An 18503-nucleotide genomic window follows, 5' to 3' on the forward strand; every position below is an offset into this window, starting at 1 on the left:
TGGTGTATCTGGTATCTCCAAGCTGTACCTAACTCGTGTTAAAAACGTTAACCTTCCAGGCTGGGGAGTCAGCCACTGAAAGGGGGTCGGCCACAGGGAAAGTTACAGGGTGAGGATGGTGAGGCTGAATAGATGTAAGCATTCAGGTTTGGCATCTCATATTGGATGAATGGAGGGGGTCTCCAGAAGTGGGGGGGGGGGGTAAAGGGATGAGGTGGCGTGAACAGGTATCGCCAGCTTCTGGTCAAGAATCCGCTCCCAGCATCTCAGATCCCAAGAGGGAACAGCTCCTCATCGTTGGCCATCCCCCAGCTTCTCCCGGCCTCCTGCAACATCTCTCCCCTCCATATCCCAGGAAAACAAGAGAGATTGGCCAGAGGACAAACGTGGCACTTGAGGGTGGCTGGGGGCTGGAGAAGAGGAAAAAGGCAGGAGATTTTTGCTCATCACAAAAACAAACAAACAAAAAAACCCTAAAGAAAAAAAACCCCATAAAACTTTACTAATAATGCTCCCCAAAAGGGAACAGACTACTGCCTAAGGTAATGAGCTTCCTGTCACTGGAAGAGTACAGGTGAGACCCTGGAAGCCATTTTCATGACTCTTGTAGATGGCATTCCAGCCAGCATCAAGTACTGCTAATGTTCTTATTTTGGTGGCTGTGGGTGGGAGAGTTCTCAGACCCCCTGATATTGTAGGCGACATTTTTTCTGTATCTTTTGTTTTTCTTATGGAAAGTGTTGATGAGTTTCTTTAGTTTCTCAAAAGGGTTTATGACTCAAAAAAGATTAAAAATTATTCAGAGGAACTGATGAGGTCACCATTTCCCCAACCATTTCTGATTCTGCACATCAGAATCATCTGAGGAGTTAAAAAAAACATGGGGTGCCTGGGTGGCTCAGTCGGTTAAGCCTCCGACTTCGGCTCAGGTCATGATCTCACGGTGTGTGGGTTTGAGCCCCACGTTGGGGTCTGTGCTGACGGTGCAGAGCTTGGAGCTGATTTGGATTCTGTGTCTCCCTCTCTCTCTGCCCCGCTCCCACTCACTCTCTTTCTCTCTCAAAAATAAATAAACATTAAAAAAATTTTCCAAAAATTTGAGACCCTCCCCAGCTCCCACTCCGAGCTTACTGAACCAGAATCCCCCAAAATTTGTGTTTTTGAAGAGCTCTTACTGGATGATTCTGATGCCCTCAACCAAGGACTGGTCTGAAGTCTCTAAAAAATAGTAACCAAAGGCCTCCGTGAATTTTAAGTGATTTTTCACCCCGAAAGTTTTAGCATTCCAACACAAAGGTCACAAAACAGGGCCCCGTGGGCTTCTCTGGCCTATGGGGGTGTTTTAAAATAATAAACAACTTTGGCCAACGTTTAAAAATTGGAATAGTTCTGGGTGCGTGGATGGCTCAGTCAGTTAAGTGCACAACTCTTGATTTTGACTCAGGTCATGATCATCACAGCTTGTGAGTTCGAGCCCCAAGTCGGGCTCTGCACTAATTGTACAAAGTTTGCTTGGGATTCTCTGTCTCCCTCTCTCTCGGCCCCTCCCCCACCCCTCACTCGCTCCCCCCCCCGCCAAAATAAATATTTACAAAAATTAAAAAATTGGAATGGTTTGCACACAATTCAAATTTTCAACTTCTATAAAATGCAATAAATTTCTCCTATAAATCTCCTATAAGAGAGCTAACAAAATTTGACCATAATTTGCAAATCTCAATATTTGATTGAAACTTATTGTGTTTGCCACAGTCCCCACCACTCCCTATGGCATACAATCAGCTTACTTTGCTCTTAGGAGTTAACTGCCTAGCCCCTGCAGGCACTTAAGTTTGAGACCCCTATTTGGAGCTTCCCCAGAAATTCACCAGCCTAAGAGATTGTTGACTCCAACGTATTTCCCAAATTGAGAAGAAGACTGTCTGCTCCTGGCTGAGCTGGGAACTGAGGGGCCACAGGTCTCCACTTTCCCCAGCCCTCTGCCTCCCACCCAGCTGACATCTAGGAGTTGTCCTTCAACTCTGTCCAGCACCAGGCCAAGGACTTCAAAGCCACACTAGATCCAAATTGAGTTGACACTAATCCTCTTTGGCCTCGGCCTGTTTTCTTCTGCCAGGCAGAAACTTCCCGCCTCTGCTCGCTTCCTATTAAAATTAACAAGCGTTGCAAGCAAGCATCAAAGGCAGGGTTGTGTCTTTAATATTCCAGGCAGGCCCAGGCTGTGATCACAGCCCCTCCCCCATCTGCTTCTCTTCCAACTGAATTGGGGAAAATGGTTCGGCTGAGAGTGCCAGAATCAGAACACTGGCCATCCTTGTCTGTTTGATATTTGCACCAAGGAAAATTCCAGGGCCAGCAGAACATCTTCACAGCAATTTTCTTCAAAGTGCCCTGCAAAAACTGGCCAATTATTTGTAAGAGGCAGCCTTAGAAGGGTATGTTATTATCCCCATTTTACTGGCAGGGAAACAGAGGTCAAATGGCCTGCCCCAGCCAGAGAGAAAGAGAGAGTGAGATGGATGGAATCAAAGCATAAATCAATGTTCATCTGAGACTCACATAGACCTGTGTCTGGTCCAGGAATTCTAGCACACCCAGGCTTTCATACCCGGCTGGGTTGTCGTGACCACCCCTCCTGGTTCTCATGCTCGGCTTCCCAGACCTGAGCTGTGTGAAGACAGTAGGTCGGTAACCCCACAGGCACTGACTGAGGGGGTAACAAGTTCTGTCATCAGCCCTCTACCACGCAGGAAATGACTGTGGAGACTAATGATCCTCCTTCCATACAACCCTTCAACTCTTGTCTTTGTTTTTTTTTCTCTGTAACATTAATTGGGGATGATCTGATTATTTTCAGAGGACCATGCATTTATCCTGAAGTAATCCACAAGTTAAATAACTAGGGCACCATAGTTCCAAGCTATTAGTGGAACCCTGGCAGGTGGGAAGGGGCTGTAGGGTCAGAGGACTGGTCCATCTAGCTGAGGGACCTGTTCAAACAGAAGTCCACGGACACCACCCCCGCTGAGATTTTGGCGTTGGAGGTCTGGCAAGCCCACTGTTGGCAGAGCTCGTCGCAGGGGCTACAGGTCCTGAGCTGCTATATTCCCTCCCACATCTTTGGAGGAAAAGCCTGGCCAAAAAGTGCCTGCAGACAATGAACAATTTTCTCAAAAAAGTGACTTTGATCCCAACGCTTTTATTTATTTTTTAAAAACTTTTAACGTTTATTTATTTTTGAGAGATAGAGTGTGACCAGGGGAGGGGCAGAGAGAGAGGAAGACACAGAAACGGAAGCAGGCTCCAGGCTCTGAGCTGTCAGTACAGAGCCCAATGCGGGGCTCGAACCCACAAACCATGAGATCGTGACCTGAGCCGAAGTAGGATGCTTTACTGACTGGGCCACTCAGGCATCCTAATCCCAATGCTTTTAAATACAAACTGCCTTTCTGGGACTTCAGCTGAGGGGACTGCCCCTCTAGAAATCACAGAGTCAAGCACCTTCCCAACAGCTCTCTCTTTACCAGCACCCAGAACAGAACTGGGAGGGGCCTGAGCAGTTATCTAGCTATGGACACCTCCTCAGTGTTTCGGGGGGAACTGAGGCCCTGGCAGAGAAGTGAATTAGTGAGTGAGTGACACCAGTGAGTGAATTAAGAAGACTCGGTTGCCCTGGAGAGAGAAGATACAAGAGAAAAAGTAAGATGTGTGCACAGAGGGGAATGAGACAAGAGGAGGAGAGAGGAGGAGGAGGAGGAGGAGGAGAAGGAGGAGGAAGAGGAAGAGGTGGAGGAGGAAGGACACGAAAGGGAAGGAATGGAGAGCAAGAGAAGAGAGGGAGGGGGGGATAGACACCCTTGTTTATTTCACCACCCAAGCACATGGTTCTGTGATGCCCGCCAATGATCTCTCTGGGAATCTCAGCTCCCCAATTACACCATAAAACCTTCTTTGTACCCCTAGGTGAGGCATGTGGCACCGTGTGGGGCCCTAAGCAGTTGCTTCATCTGAGCGGGTGGTTCTGCGAATGGCCACACTTGATAGTCACATGGGAGTTACAAAGGCCAGGAGGTTTTATTCCTCGATGCGTCACCTCACCCAGCTGATCCGCACCATGGGTGGGATGATAGGCAAGGCCCTTCCCCTCTCGGAGCCTCAGGCTCCCTATCTGTAAATGGGTTTGGGATTGAGAGAGGGTTTAGACCACATTATTGCCCTTATAGCCCTGGCATTCTAGAATTACGTTCATTCCAGGAGTTCTGCTTCTGTCCTTCTTCGGGTATTCCTGAGAGGTGTTAGAGGGCAAATCCAGAACTCCTTACTATAAATAAATTTCAACTGGAAGGAAGAGTTTTTAAACAAAGGGTATAAAGCACAGAAGCCTAGGATGAGTTTTGCCAACTTGACCAATCCCCCGTGGCCTGAGCAACTGCTGGCAGAGAACATGAAGGCTGTGGACACAGCTCCAGGCTGCCCCTCCACTCCCCACTGACCCTGAGTGGCCTTCCTGGGGACGTACCAGGGTGTTCATCTTCCTCATCCCCCAAGATCACTTTGAGTCCTCTGAACGGGGAAATTATTAAAAACCAGTAAGGTGCGGGGCTCCTGGGTGGCTTAGTTGGTTGAGCGTCCAACTTCGGCTCAGGTCATGATCTCACAGTCCGTGAGTTTGAGCCCCGTGTCGGGCTCTGTGCTGACAGCTCAGAGCCTGGAGCCTGCTTCGGATTCTGCATCTCCCTTTCTCTCTACCCCTCCCCACTTGTGCTCTGTTGCTCTCTCAAAAATAAATAAATGTAAAAAAAAAAATTAAAAAAAAAAAAAAACCAGTAATGTGGAAAGAAAGAGACAGGCCGTGTGACTATGAAAGTGATACAAACTGGTCCCAAAGTCGGATTGGTTAGTGCAATGCCCACTGAGCAATCATAGAACGCAGCGCGTTAGCAAGAACACTGGACCACAGAGTAGACCCAAGCAGCCAAAAATCTTAACAATGGTACACTCAGCCTCAGTACTAATGAGGGGAATGTAAACCAGTAACCAAGAAAATGCCATTTTGTATCTGCCAGACTGATGAAACTTATGTCTGACAATATCAAGTGTTAACAAGGACGTGGGCAAATGGTCCCTTGAGGACACTGATCACACGGGAGTATGAACTTTTGGTAAGCAATTTGGGACTATCTAGTAAAGTAGAGTAAGCCTGTGACCTTCCGCTCAGCAAGTCTGTTCCCAGAGAAACTCTGGGACATGTCACACAAGGAACCATGTATATGTGGCAATCCATTACAGCAGCGTTCACAATAACGATAAAGGGGAAACATCTAAATGCTCGCCAATAAGAAAAAGGATAGAACTGTGAGATCATCTTATAATAAACAGAATGCTATATGGCAGTTAAAATCATAAATTTCAAAATGCTAAGCCAAAAAAGCAAAAAAAAAAAAAAAAAAAAAAAGTTGTAAAAGGCTACATGGAGAATGATGCCATTTTATATGAGGTTTACAAACTTGTAAAACAAGACCATATAATTTTTTATAGACACATATATATGTAGTAAAAGTAGAAAAACATGCATGGGCATGGTCCACACTTTGAGAAAATCAGTTCCCGGGTTTGGTGGTGGGGTAGGCAGGAGATAAGGGACGTTTATGTGAAGGGTTTCCACTCTGCTTTGCTCCTTTAGGTCATTGAAATGAATAATAGGACTTAATGTTAATATTTGGTCATGCTGGAAGTGTCCACATTTAATTTTCTATTCTCTGTTTTTGAAATCGTTCAGAATAAAAATAATAACTCAAAAAAGAGAGAGAGCAAAAAACAAGGAAGAGCATTGGCCCAGAGTTCCAACTGAGAAATCTGCCAAGTGCCGCTGTTCCCTTGGGCAAGGCCACTAACCTTGAAGGTGAAGCTGGTGTTCAATGGCTTTCCTACGGGTTCCAGCTGTGATACCACCCCCACCCCAGATAAAATCATTACGTGAGAGGAGGTGGGCGGGATGCACAAGACAAAACAGATTGTAAAAAGAGTGGCTGCCCCATTTAAATAGAAGAGAGGAGGGGTGAGGCCTGACATCCCCTCTGCAGCAGCCCCTGCAATACACCTCCCTGAATCCCCGGGGCTGTGAGCCTGCGCGGCGTGAAAACCCCAACACTCCGTGAGGAACCCAGACTCTACTTAGACTGGGAGAAATGAAGGGCCAAGACCAGGCAGCTAGGGCACAAAATTTAAGGAGCTACTCACTCTCAGGGTCATTCAAGCACCACCCTGCACTTGCGTGCCTTTAGAGAAATCCTGCTTGCTTTCCCTTTTTCTGACGGCTATTGAACTATGTATTGCCCCTGCTGGAAAGCAAGCTCCTGATGACCAGTCCCTGTGTCTGGCTCGCTTACCTCATCCAGAGTGTTAACCTGAAGCCTAGTACACAGCAGGGCCTGAATGTTTGCTGAAGGATTGATGGAAGGAAGGGAGGAAGGGAGGGAGGGAGGAAGAAAGGGAGGAAGGGAGAGACGGAGGGAGGGAGGAGGGAAGGAGGGAAGGGGGGAGAAAGGAAGGAAAGGAAAGTAGGAAGAAAAAGGACTTAGGAAGGACAAATGGGCAGATGTGAGCCTCTCGTCCCATCCCCAAAGCCCTAATCTGGGCTGCCAGCCAACCTGGGCCAGCCACTTTGCTCCTGGGGGCAATGAGTGTGGGTAATTGTTGGCTTTGACCTTACTCATCCTTCCTCTAGGGCCGTGTGCAAAGCAGAGGGTTTCACTTGCCCAGTGGGTACTGAATTACAGCCCTGGAGCTGGAGTCCTGTGTAATTAACTAGCAGCCACAAGCCCTGGAGAGTCTGTGAAGTCTGCCGAGCACACAGATGATTGGGCATCGAGCAAGGTGGCTCCTAATTAGCCTTGGCCTGATTTTTACAATCCACAGAGCTGAGACCCACCTCCTGGGAGGCTGGTTATGCACTGGTTGTGGGTTCTTTACCTGGGCTCCGTGAATGGAAGGGGGGGCCTGGAAAACAAAATTCTGTGTGTATACATGTTGGTTGGAGTGAAGAGGCTTTCTTGGAGCTATCCTGAGACAGAACAGCCCCAGACTCCCTGGCATGTATAGCTTTCTCAGTCTCTCTCTCTCTCTCTCTCCTCTCTCTCTCTCTCTCTCTCTCTCTCTCTCTCTCTCTCTCACACACACACACACACACACACACACACACACACATGCATTGTTACCTTAGCTTAGCTGATGGAACAAATGTCTAGAGACATATATTTAAAGGAAACGTGAAGAACCTTACAGTTTATCAAAATCTACAGAAGCTCTTCCTGATGATAAGATCTTCAGAACTTGGATCACAGAGAGGGAAGCATCTCGTTAGCCCAGCAGGGGAGGAGTCATAGCGCATGAGGAAGGGGGTGCTGGCCCTGCTCCTCTCAACCAGCCTCCCACTCCAAAGCCCAACTCGCCAGGGTTTGGGGCTCTGTCACCCCTCTGCACCATGCTTTTCCAGGCCGGGCTGTGGACAGATTTGTGACAATGATGTTCACCCTTCATGTTCTTCACGGCTTCCTACGAAGGCGAGTTTTCTATCCTAGCATCTCCTGTCCTGCTCCTGTCCTGTCCTGCTCCTTCCACTTATCATCTCCCTTCTAAAAATGACAAGCTGATGTTTGGAGAGGTGACATGCCTTGCTAAAGCATCGAGGCCAAACTCCAGGTATATCTGACTCCGCATCAAGCCGTCTATAAACATAGCACGCCACCACAAACATAAAATCTTAATAATATCTACCATTGCTCGAGCACTTGCATGTTAAATGCTTGATCTTCATTTTCTCTTAATCCTCACCATAACTCTATGAGTAGACCCAGGGACCCCCATTTTATAGTTGAGGTTCACAGACATAAGGGAGCTTCCATAGAAAGCGGATGGAAGAGTCAGAATGGGAAACGTGTGAAGGACCGCTGCCCATAATATTCATTATGCTCTCTCTTGCTAGAGTGTGAAAGGCTACCAAGAAACCCACAATTGGTGCGAGGACAACTAGGCTGTAGTTGTGAACGGACAGTGACACTGGGAGGCAGGGGCATGCAAATTATACCCCAATGAGGTACCATTATACTTCTTCACACTTATCAGAAGGGGAAACATTTCAAAGTCTGAATAGAAGAAGTATTGGAGGAGGAAGTGGGGAAATAAGAACTCTCAGAAATTGCTCAAGGGAGTGCAGATTAGTATAAGATCTTGGGAGAGCGATTGTCCCCCCTACCACCTAGCCACCCTCCTTCTAGGGATGAGTGAGTTTTGTATATTTATGTACATGACATGAAGGGGGATGTTCCTTGCAGGATTTTTGCACCTGCAGAGCAGGTGCAAGGGGGCCCAGTTAGGAAAGGAGCCGAATCTTCCCGGGAGGTGATGGTGGCCCAAACCCGGCGGCGGCGGTCAAGGCAGGCGAGACTGAGACCGAGACCATAGGGGAATCTGGTTGGAGGTGAGGTGGGGAGAGGCGGTTGGGGATGGAGTCTGAGATGCTGTTTGACATCCATATGGAGATGCTGAGTAGCAGCCGGAAATATGGGGCTGAAGTTCAAAAGAGAGGCCGGGGCTGGAGATGTAAACTGGGAGTCATAAGCACATAGATGGTGTTTAAAGCCATAAGCCTGTTAACTTTTTTATTTCTTATAAATAAAAGAGCTGAAGCAAATATGATCGTGTTGACATCTGTTAATTCTGGGTGGTCGATACGATGGTGGTTGTAATACTCTTCTTTGTACTTTTTGGTAGGTTTGAACTTTTTAATAATAAAGTTAATTAGTAAATAGTTTATAAGGTGACAAGGCTCCAAACTGCTGACGAGTTCAGTCAGGAATGCCTCAAACCTAAAACATAGGTACTGGTAACCAAGTGAAGAGTCAAGTTTAAGTCCTCCCCTGCCATCAACCTAAGTTCAGTGACTGGGGGTTGACCCTGTTTCCCCATCCGAACAACAAGAAGCTGACCCACAATTTCTGAGGGTTCTTGCAGGGCTGACCATCCAGGATTCAAGCTGGTGCCTCATAGGGTCGCTGCCAGCCCAGATGGTATCCACCAACCTCTCATGCCTAGTCTTCCAGATAAGGCCAGAAATACTCCATAAGAGGGCTCTGTAGATGGAAGTTCAGCTCTGCCTCCAAACAGATGAGAACTACATCGAGGGGAGTCAGAAAGAATGGGCTCCACCATCCCCAGGCCCTGGGACCCAAAAGGAATTAGGCTGAGTTTAAAAGCAGGGAACTAAAAGGGCACCTGGGTGGCTCAGTCAGTTAAGTGGCCGACTTTGGTTCAGGTCATGATCTTGCAGTCTGTGAGTTCGAGCCCCGTGATGGGCTCTGTGCTCCAGCTCGGAGCCTGGAGCCTGCTTCGGATTCTGTGTCTGCCTCTCTCTCTGCCCCTCCTCCACTCCTACTCTGTCTCTCTCTGTCTCTCAAAAATAAATAGATGTTAAAAAAAAAAAAAAAGTTTTCTAAGCAAGGAACTAAAACCCAGAGACTTTTAGCCACAGTATTTGAGAAGGTTGAATGCATCCAGTTCAGGACCCCAAGACAGGCTGAAGTCTATTAAAAAAATTAAAAAAATAAATAAAAAAGAGGGGCGCCTGGGTGGCTCAGTCGGTTAAGCGGCCGACTTCAGCTCAGGTCATGATCTCACGGTCCATGAGTTCAAGTCTCGCGTCAGGCTCTGTGCTGACAGCTCAGAGCCTGGAGCCTGTTTCAGATTCTGTGTCTCCCTCTCTCTGACCCTCCCCCATTCATGCTCTGTCTCTCTCTGTCTCAAAAATAAATAAACGTTAAAAAAAAAAAATTAAAAAAAAAAAAAAGAATAGTCTATGATCCTGAAACATACAAATAGGTGGGTGGCTAAACCAATCTGCCAAGTTGTAATAGGCCCAGGTAATGATAATGACACTACTACAATAATAAGTGCTTAAAATGCATTCTCTCACTTAACGATCATGAGGACAGTGCCGTAGGGTTATCATTTTCATTAGCCAGGCTTTGCTAATGAGAATATTGAGGCTCATAGCAGTCAAGCAACTTGCCCCACATCATGCAGCAAAGAAGGGGCAGAACGTGGATTAGGAGCAAAGCAGCATGACCCCAGATCTCAAGCTGTTGACTGCTCTTGGTGAGCAACTCGTTCCTCTCAATCTCCTCAACGAGAGCCGGAGAAGACAGCCTCGGCATAACTCTGTTAATTGAGCCATTTATTCATCGTCAGCCCATAAATATTTATTGAGTACTCACTGTGTGCCAGCACTCAGTGTGCCTGGCCACGGGGATGCTGAGATTAATACGGACTGACTTCGTTTTTGAGAAGCATGCAGTCTAGAGAGAGAGGTCAGTATATAAACCAGCATAATAGAACCGATGGCTCCAGGCTGCTCCAGGGGGTGGGGCTCATACATCTAGAGGGTCCCTGTAGGAGAAAGGATGGTGATTCCCAAAAGCAAAACATGGGCCAGGGTGTGGAGTCATGGCGCAGGACTCTTCTCTGACATCATCAAATGGCTGAACCTCCATTCCTAAACCATGAGTCCCAGAAACTTATTTCTGGCAAAAAAACACTGGGCTCAGGAACATGTGTTTAGCTTTTTCCTTCATGAGAAGGGAGAAGATAGAGAACCCTGTCATTTAGTAAGAGAGGGGTATTGGCTGCTCCTTTGGAACAAGCTGTTTCATTGTTCTGAGAAAGCCACTGGACATATGCACGGAGGAGAGGCCATAGCTGGAGATGGAGATATTTAGGACTCAGGCTCGAAGGACCTACAACTGCTATGTGACGAGAGAAGAGCTGCCATCGTCAGGACTGCTTTTCTGCAGAGAAGTTCTTACATCAAGACCCCTCGTTTGAGGGGGCAGTGGGAGTGGGGTAGGGGAGTTCATTAACCAATGGGATTTAAGAGCCCCACAAAACCTCTGAACTTGTGTGTGGGGGGGAGGAAATGTGGTGTTTTGTGCATTTTTTTTCTGCGTAGAGGATCCAGAACTTTCATCAGATTTTCACACGGCTCCTTGAGTCCCGCCAGAAAGCTAAGGATCACTTCTTTGAAGATGAATTAACACATTTTTCAAATATTAATTTTCTAAGGGTGGATTTAAGCTGTGCCTAGAGCCATTGCATGTTCTTGGGGGTGGTGTGTGTATTCTTGTCTTCGTGCTCCATGCAAAGATCTGGAGCTGAGACCCAGAAGACAGGCAAAAGGGCAAAAGGGGCCTGTGGATGTGCTTCTCCAGGCACTTGGAAGAAGGACGGCGGAACATGAACGGGACCGCCTGGGGCACAGCTCAGCATGGACTCGACTGCCCCATGCCACACATGGTTGTTTCAATCTGCACAGCCCAGCACCTGGGAAATATCTTCATGCTATGGGATAGAATTTTGAGATTATCATTCAGACGGGGCCTTCAGCAAATCACAGTGTCAATCATCCGAGGAAGAAGCCATTCCTGGCTCAGACAGGAAAGAGGGAGGAGAGATGGCTTAGATGAGGGTAAAGGACAATCCCTTCCTCGCTCTGGGCTCACGGGTTGGGCTAGACCTTCTAAGGCATTAGTATCTGCTGCAGGGCACACACATAAGAGGTGAGGCGGGGGAGCTGACCCTGCCAAGAGATGGACTTGGAAGGAAGACGAAGCCAGCCTCCAAACTCTGACAGCAGCCCTGCCCAGTCAGGGGTTTCCCGGGCTGAGATGTCCTCCTAAACTTCACAACTGTAAGCTCTGGTTTTACTCACCCTTGGCTCCCCAGTGCCCCGCACAGTGTCAGCCTTTAGAAGGAAGTGAATGGATGAACATGCCTGGATCCCCTAGAAGGCTGTGAACTCCTTCCAAGCAAAGGCCATTTCTGATCACTACAATATCACCCCTGCCTACCCTCCCCGTGTCCTGCTGATGACCACGGGGCTGAATCCCTTTCTCCTCACTAGAACTTCTCAGCTCAAACCCATGGTTCCACGGGTCAGACTGAGGCCTCGCTGGTCCTTATGGATAAGTAACGGAGACCCCGGCAACTTACAAAAAGGAGGATCTGCCTCCACTGGTTATGGCCAGGCCCCATCTTTTTTTGCCTTTCTGACTGGTAACGGTATTTTTCAGCAGAGGTCCTCAGTATCCACAGGCAGGATCCTCATGCATTTATACGTCCACTTGTCATTCACTCACTGGTTCATTTGTCCACTTATGTGTCCACTCACTCTCTCATTCATGTCCTCAGTCCTCTGACCACTCATCTCCTTCCTGTATTCATTCATCTCCTAAACGTTGTGCAGAACGCTGAGGAAGAGAGAGGCATCAGACACAAATCTTGCCTTTGAGAGCTCTGAGATTGGGGCACGGGGCACAAGAGCCATGGACATGCTCACACAGCATAGTACAAAGTAGTAAACGTCATGAGAAACATACAAACGCATCACTGAGGGGTCACAGAAGTAAAGACTTCTTCCAGTTGAGAAAGGGGGAGATCAGAGGCAGCTTCCTGGAGCGTGTGTCATCAGTGGCAGCTCCAGAATTTCTACGTGGAGAGGGGGTGAAGGTGGCAGCTTTTGGGGGGCAGCCTGAAGCTGCATCATCAGGGGAGCACTTTACACAAGACTGAAGAGCAATCTGCTGCCTATATCAGAGAATGAGGTTATGGTGAAGATGGGGGGCTCGTTCTCCCACAGAGCCCCTCTTGCTTCTACTACTCAAAAAATGGCATTTGAGCTCATGCTTCGGTAAATGAGGAGGATTTATTTGGACTCGAGGCAGTAGGGAAAGATGAACACCTGACAAGAGCAAAGGCCGGATGTGGAAAAGTTCGGGGCAAGTATGGGGAGCCTGGAGTCCTTAGGTTTTGGTGAGGCAGGTAGAAGGGAGGAGTGGGCAATGACCTGAGAAAGGTAAGTTGACCTTGGAATGCAAGACTAAGATGTTCGGGCTTCCTTCAGCAGATGGTGGGAACCGCTGAAGGTTTTGAGAATAACAAGAGAATAGCAAGAGAATAACAGGGCCAGTGCTATTTTGGGGGTTCTATCTCCGAAGCAGTGTGGAGAATGAAGAGAAGCAAGCAAGCCCACAGGAGGCTGGTTCCAGGCCCTTCCTAATGTTTAGGGGGGCAGAGCAAGAGCACAAATGGAGGTTCACACGCCGCTGGCTAAAATATCTAAAAGTTATAAATCAAATTGACAAATAAAATACATTCCATCCCCCTACCTTACAGAGAGCTTCATAGCCACCTGAAGGACCAGCTTCAAATGTTTAGTTCTCAAATCCTCGCACTGGAAGGCAACTAGAGAGCTGCCCATGGCCCCAAGGCCCACCTCCCTTCTTTTCCCAACCCTAGCCTCTTCCCTCACTCCAAGAGGCCTCACGCACACCAGCGGGCTCCCAGCCCACACATCCAAACTCTGTTTGCACCCCCAGCAAACAGCTACCTCCAGCCACCCTTCAGGCCTAGAGTGACACACACCAGCTGCCCATCTGCCCTTGGGAGCCTGGGGCAGAGGTCTGAGCAAACCCTCAGAAGCAAGCCAGCTTGGGATGAGACAAGATTCCAGAATCCAGAGTGTTATGTGTATGGTCTAGAAGAGGTTGCGTACTTCGGTTGGGGACGTGCCCCTGACCTTTGGCCTTCTCACCCAGGGAGTCTGGAGGATATGCCAAAAAAGGCCCCAGTGGGGCTTTCTAAAGCCCAAGACCCTGGCTAGAAGCCCCCTCTGCCCATGGTAAGGGCTTTTAGGACCAAGGGAGATGGAATGAGGCCCCGAGCCAGGCCCTGTGAAGAAGGGAGCAGAAATGGCAGACTGCATAGGACTTGGAAAGCAGAGGGTACAGCTGCCAATCTGAGCACTACGAGCACCACTGGAGCCTGAGCCCGGCTCCTTGACACCTTGGCACATACGCAGATGGGTGGATGAGCCACCTGCATCCCTTCTGAGAAGCCACCTGTGTGACTGTACTGCCCTCCCTCTCCTCTGCCCTCCTTCTGCCCGCTCCCTCCAACCCCCAGCCCGCAGCGTCTGGCCGGGCCGTGTGCAGGGCGTCTGGCCCCAGGGACAGGTGGGGTGCGCCCAAGTGCACACCTACACAGCTATAAATAGGGAGCCTCCAGCGGCTGCTGGCTCAGCTTCTCTTCCCCAGCTGTGATAGCACTGGAGCCTCTGGAACACCTGGACCATGGACCCCGGCGAATGCACCTGCATGTCAGGTGAGTAAGCATGCCCACTCTGGGGTCCTGGGACCTTGCACCAGCTTCCGGCAGGGCACCCACAGGGCTCTGATGAATATTTCTCTCCCTCCAATTAGGAGCCGCCAGTGGGGTTTGTCTCGGACTGGTGACCTCTGGGACAGCTCCCACTCTGTGGCTTACCAGTCTGATTTGCTAGAATTGAGACCCTGGATCAGGGGGCACTTAGTGTCAGGCCCCCAGGGGCAGCCACCAGAGTTGAGGAAGTGCTGTGGCTCAGAATCTGGCAATCTGGTTTTGGTCCACTGCTGCCATTCATTCCTGACACTTAGTATTTCCAACACTCAGTTTCCTCATCCAAAAACCAGGGTCACTCATCCCCAGCTGCCCACCTCCCACTGTTGCGATGAAAGTGTTAAAATCATAAGGCATTTGCAGACGTCAAGGGAGTTATTAGAAGCATACGTGGGCTCCCGAGTCTCTGAAACTCCTTAATTTCACGTAAGCACGTAGCACAGGAGGAGAGAGGTCAGAGTTTGGAGACATCCTGGTCTTTTATCAAGAATCCTCACAAGCCTCTCTGGTCCTATACAGGACTAGGTCTATACCCAAAACTTGCCAAAGAGACAGAAGCTTCCAGCATTTTGACACTCAAATGATAGGGGGGATGATTTTTTTTTTAAGTGTAGATGGTTTTTGTATGAAAACAAGCTATGGCTGCAACTCTCTTTTGAGGTTATTTATGTCCCTGGTTCTTTCTCCTGGCCATTCAGGGTTGCCATCTTGCCTGATGCCTTGCAAAGGTGAGGAGGGTATACAAGGCTCCGACAGCCCCTGGGGGACCTGGGGCTTGGTGGACTTGGCCTAGTCTAGTGGTTCTCAACCCTGACTGTACATCAGACTGGGTTGCTTTTTTAAAATATGATTCCCGGGGCCCCTGTGTGGCTCAATCAGCTAAGTGCCCAACTTTGGGTCAGGTCACGATCTCACGGTTTGTTAGTTCAAGCCCCGCATCCAGGTTCTCTGCTGACAGCCCAGGGCCCGCCTCAGATCCTCTGTCCCCCTCTCTCTCTGCCCCTCCCCCTCTCAAAAATAAATAAACATTAAAAAAAATACGATTCTTGGGGCGCCTGGGTGGCGCAGTCGGTTAAGCGTCCGACTTCAGCCAGGTCACGATCTCGTGGTCCATGAGTTCGAGCCCCGCGTCGGGCTCTGGGCTGATGGCTCAGAGCCTGGAGCCTGTTTCTGATTCTGTGTCTCCCTCTCTCTCTGCCCCTCCCCGGTTCATGCTCTGTCTCTCTCTGTCCCAAAAATAAATAAACGTTGAAAAAAAAAATTAAAAAAAAAAAAAAAATACGATTCCCTTTTCTCCACCCAGACTCACGAATCAGAATATCTCAAGGGTCGGACCCATGAATCTGCAATTTAGCAAGTATCCCGGCTGAAGGGCTGGACACAGCCACCCCAGTTTCCATCCATGGTCTGTGACTGGGAACCACTAAGGGGCCCTGGCCACTTGTGTGATGCTCAACAGCATCCTCTATCCTCTTGCCCAGCCCCTCCCCAAGGACAGACCACTAACCTTGCCACCGGGACGATCTGCAGCACACCTTGTGTCCTCGTTCGATCTCAGTCCTTACGCTTGTGGCTCTGTCTTCTCTTCTAGGAGGAATTTGCATCTGTGGAGACAATTGCAAATGCACGACTTGCAACTGTAAAACGTGTCGAAAAAGTGAGTTATGCTGACCGGGGGCACCGCTGGCCAGAAGCTAGGAAAGTCTGTTCCCTCCTTTCTCAACCCTCCAGCCAGCCATGGTGGTATTAAGCAGGTTCTGGAGGCCTTTGACCCATGCGGGAGTGATCTGAAATGAAAGCTGAGCAGAGACCTGGGGCAAAGCTCCTAAAGCTTACAGCCCACCTGGGGATGGGGGCCTCCATGGGGTTGCGTAGGAAGAGGGCTGCAGGGAGGTCCTGTTGTGGCCAGTGGTGAACGGGGTGGAGCACTGGCCTGGAGTCATGAGCTCTGAGTTTTAGTCTTGATCTGCCACTGACCAATGACCTTGAGCAAACCCCTTCCCCTCTCTGGGCATGTGGCATATTCTTGATGACTCCTGAGGACCCCTCTGGCTCTAACATCCCACAGCTTCCTGCCCCAGGTAGGAAGATCTTCTGCTAATGTGGTCTTCTGCTAACGTGGATAGAAGCCTGTGGCATGCTCTGCTTTCTCTAAGTGGTGGGAGAGGAAGTGGAAAGATGGGGGCGTGGCCCCCAAACTCACCTGTCTGTCCTGTGACCTTTTCAGGCTGCTGTCCTTGCTGCCCCCCGGGCTGTGCCAAGTGTGCCCGGGGCTGCATCTGCAAAGGGGGCTCAGACAAGTGCAGCTGCTGCCCCTGAAATGCATCCGTTGTGCTGGAGGCAAGGCCTGGGAAGCATCTGTACAGAGCATTAGTCGAGAAGTTAGAATTCTTGTACCATAGGTTATGCTTTTTATATATTTGCTCAGATGTGGTGTTGGTGACATTCATGTAAAGTGCTTGCAGTAATAAAGTTTCCGCTCATGGTTGTCTGATGGCTCAGAGCACTGTTTTACCCTAACCCAGCAGGACGGAGAAGGACTGACTCTGTTGCAGACATGGTAGGCGCCGGCCCGCATCCCTTCTGCAGATGGCAGCTAATTACCCAAACCTGCAACTCTGCCTCAGGGGGCTCTCTCCTGCTGCACGAGCTTGCTAGATGCCTGCACAGAGCAGGCCAGGAGTACTGGGAAATCATCGCCCCTGGGGACAGCCCTTAGCTAATGACGAAGAGGAGTTGGTGGACGAATACCCACAGCATCTTTATCCTTCCAGTGGGACAAATCTGTGACAGGTTCTAGACCATGCTCCAGAAGTCCCCAGCAGCAGAGCGCTCCAGTAGCCCACGGTGGTGACCTGCTCCTTAACATACGCCATATTGCCTTCCTTCCTTCCCCGCCTCACTTCTCCATTCTCCTACCAGTGCTTCCTGGGATCCCCCACCCAACAAAACTTGTGCGACAAAACTTCTGCTTTGGAACTAACTCAATCTTAGGCAGGCTCTCCGGCATAATGTTGGCCCAGAATGCCTCACTGTATGAATAGTGATATTTAAGGAACTTTAGCACTGAATCGTCCATGAACTCCTAGGGTAGGATGTCTGTGCAGATCTAAAGAAAACCCCCAAGGCCAAGGTACTGAGGGAGTTAGCTCCCTGGTTTGGTTATTTGGGCTCACTTTGGGAGTGGGTGACAGGGTAGACATAGGCCAGGAGAAACTGATGCTGTTCCCTGAAGTTCTTGTATTTCACGGAAGTCAATGTGAAGAGAATCTGAGGTCTTTGCTATTCCCCCCCAGATTGCTGACACAGACATCAGAGCTTTCGCTGCCCTGGCCCAAGTCCAACTAAGCTTAATGATTCTAAGTGCTGCCATTATGTCATTATGCAGCACTTATAATGCATCAGCCACCGTGCTGAGCATTTTACACACACGTTCTCATTTAATCCCTTCAATAGCCCTGCAAGAGGGTGGGTTGTATGGAGGAATCCTGGATTTAAAAAAAAATTACTTATTTTTAAATAAATCGACATACACAAGGTACAAAATACAAAAGATACAAAGGGTATAAGTCTCCTTCCACCTTTGCCTCCCAGTCCCTCCTCCTCAAGACAGTGACTGTAACTACTTACTTGTATTCCAGGGATATTCCCTGCCTGTACAAGCACGTGTGACACACTGCATCACACACACACACACACACACACACACACACACACACACGGCAGTGTACTACATAGCTGGGGAAACATGGTGTTTCCCCTTATATAGTAAATTCTCTGCCAAGTCCTTTTTTCCACTTAAGAGAGAACAGTAAGTAGAAGGAAAAATAAGATTAAACCACAAAAAAAAAAAACAAAAAAAAACATGGTGACAAAACAAGAATCAATGGCTGAAGCACAATGGGAGACAAAGAGGGAACTCCACATATGTCTCTTTCATGGCAGAGCTGTCCCTGAGCCTAGCACCTGCCAGAGACTGCGCAGAGCAGGGGCCATAAACAGCTATAGGAAACACTGGTAACAATGAGCCTTCCTCTCCCTAAAAATGCACACGCTAAAACCCTCACTCAATTTTACATATGAGCTTAGAGAATTCACAGGCCCCCTGAGTCATCTCTGGACCCCTGAGGAGATCTTGGTTAAGAATCCAAGGCACGTGCACGGTATCTATTACTTAAAAGAATAAAGTGGTCTAATAACAGATTAAAATACTGAGCTCTTACTTCTTGCCGGGCACT

The 18503-nt window shown here is 48.9% G+C and overlaps 1 protein-coding gene and 1 long non-coding RNA gene across 4 annotated transcripts in view; one reads left to right on the forward strand and one right to left on the reverse strand.

Moving 5' to 3' along the window:
• The window catches only part of LOC123579186, a 34626-nt gene that overhangs the window by 4496 nt on the left and 11627 nt on the right, over nucleotides 1-18503 (reverse strand). Inside the window, exons 4-6 of one of the 3 annotated variants that reach the window (XR_006702672.1) lie at nucleotides 16469-16623; nucleotides 15773-15869; nucleotides 10272-10443 (exon numbers count right to left, since the gene is read on the reverse strand). This is a non-coding gene — a long non-coding RNA (uncharacterized LOC123579186). Of the gene's footprint in view, nucleotides 1-10271; nucleotides 10444-12330; nucleotides 12637-15772; nucleotides 15870-16468; nucleotides 16624-18503 lie in introns of those variants that run through there. The other 2 variants (XR_006702673.1, XR_006702671.1) reach the window with 2 other exon arrangements.
• Nucleotides 14106-16754, forward strand: LOC123579185 (metallothionein-4). Its single transcript, XM_045442808.1, has 3 exons — nucleotides 14106-14211; nucleotides 15857-15922; nucleotides 16493-16754. Exons 1-3 carry the CDS (start codon nucleotides 14181-14183, stop codon nucleotides 16582-16584), a joined length of 189 nt encoding a protein of 62 aa, XP_045298764.1. The 5' UTR covers nucleotides 14106-14180; the 3' UTR covers nucleotides 16585-16754.

This window comes from Leopardus geoffroyi, chromosome E2 (genome assembly GCF_018350155.1).
Source record: "Leopardus geoffroyi isolate Oge1 chromosome E2, O.geoffroyi_Oge1_pat1.0, whole genome shotgun sequence".
In the NCBI taxonomy this organism is placed as follows: Eukaryota; Metazoa; Chordata; class Mammalia; order Carnivora; family Felidae; genus Leopardus; species Leopardus geoffroyi.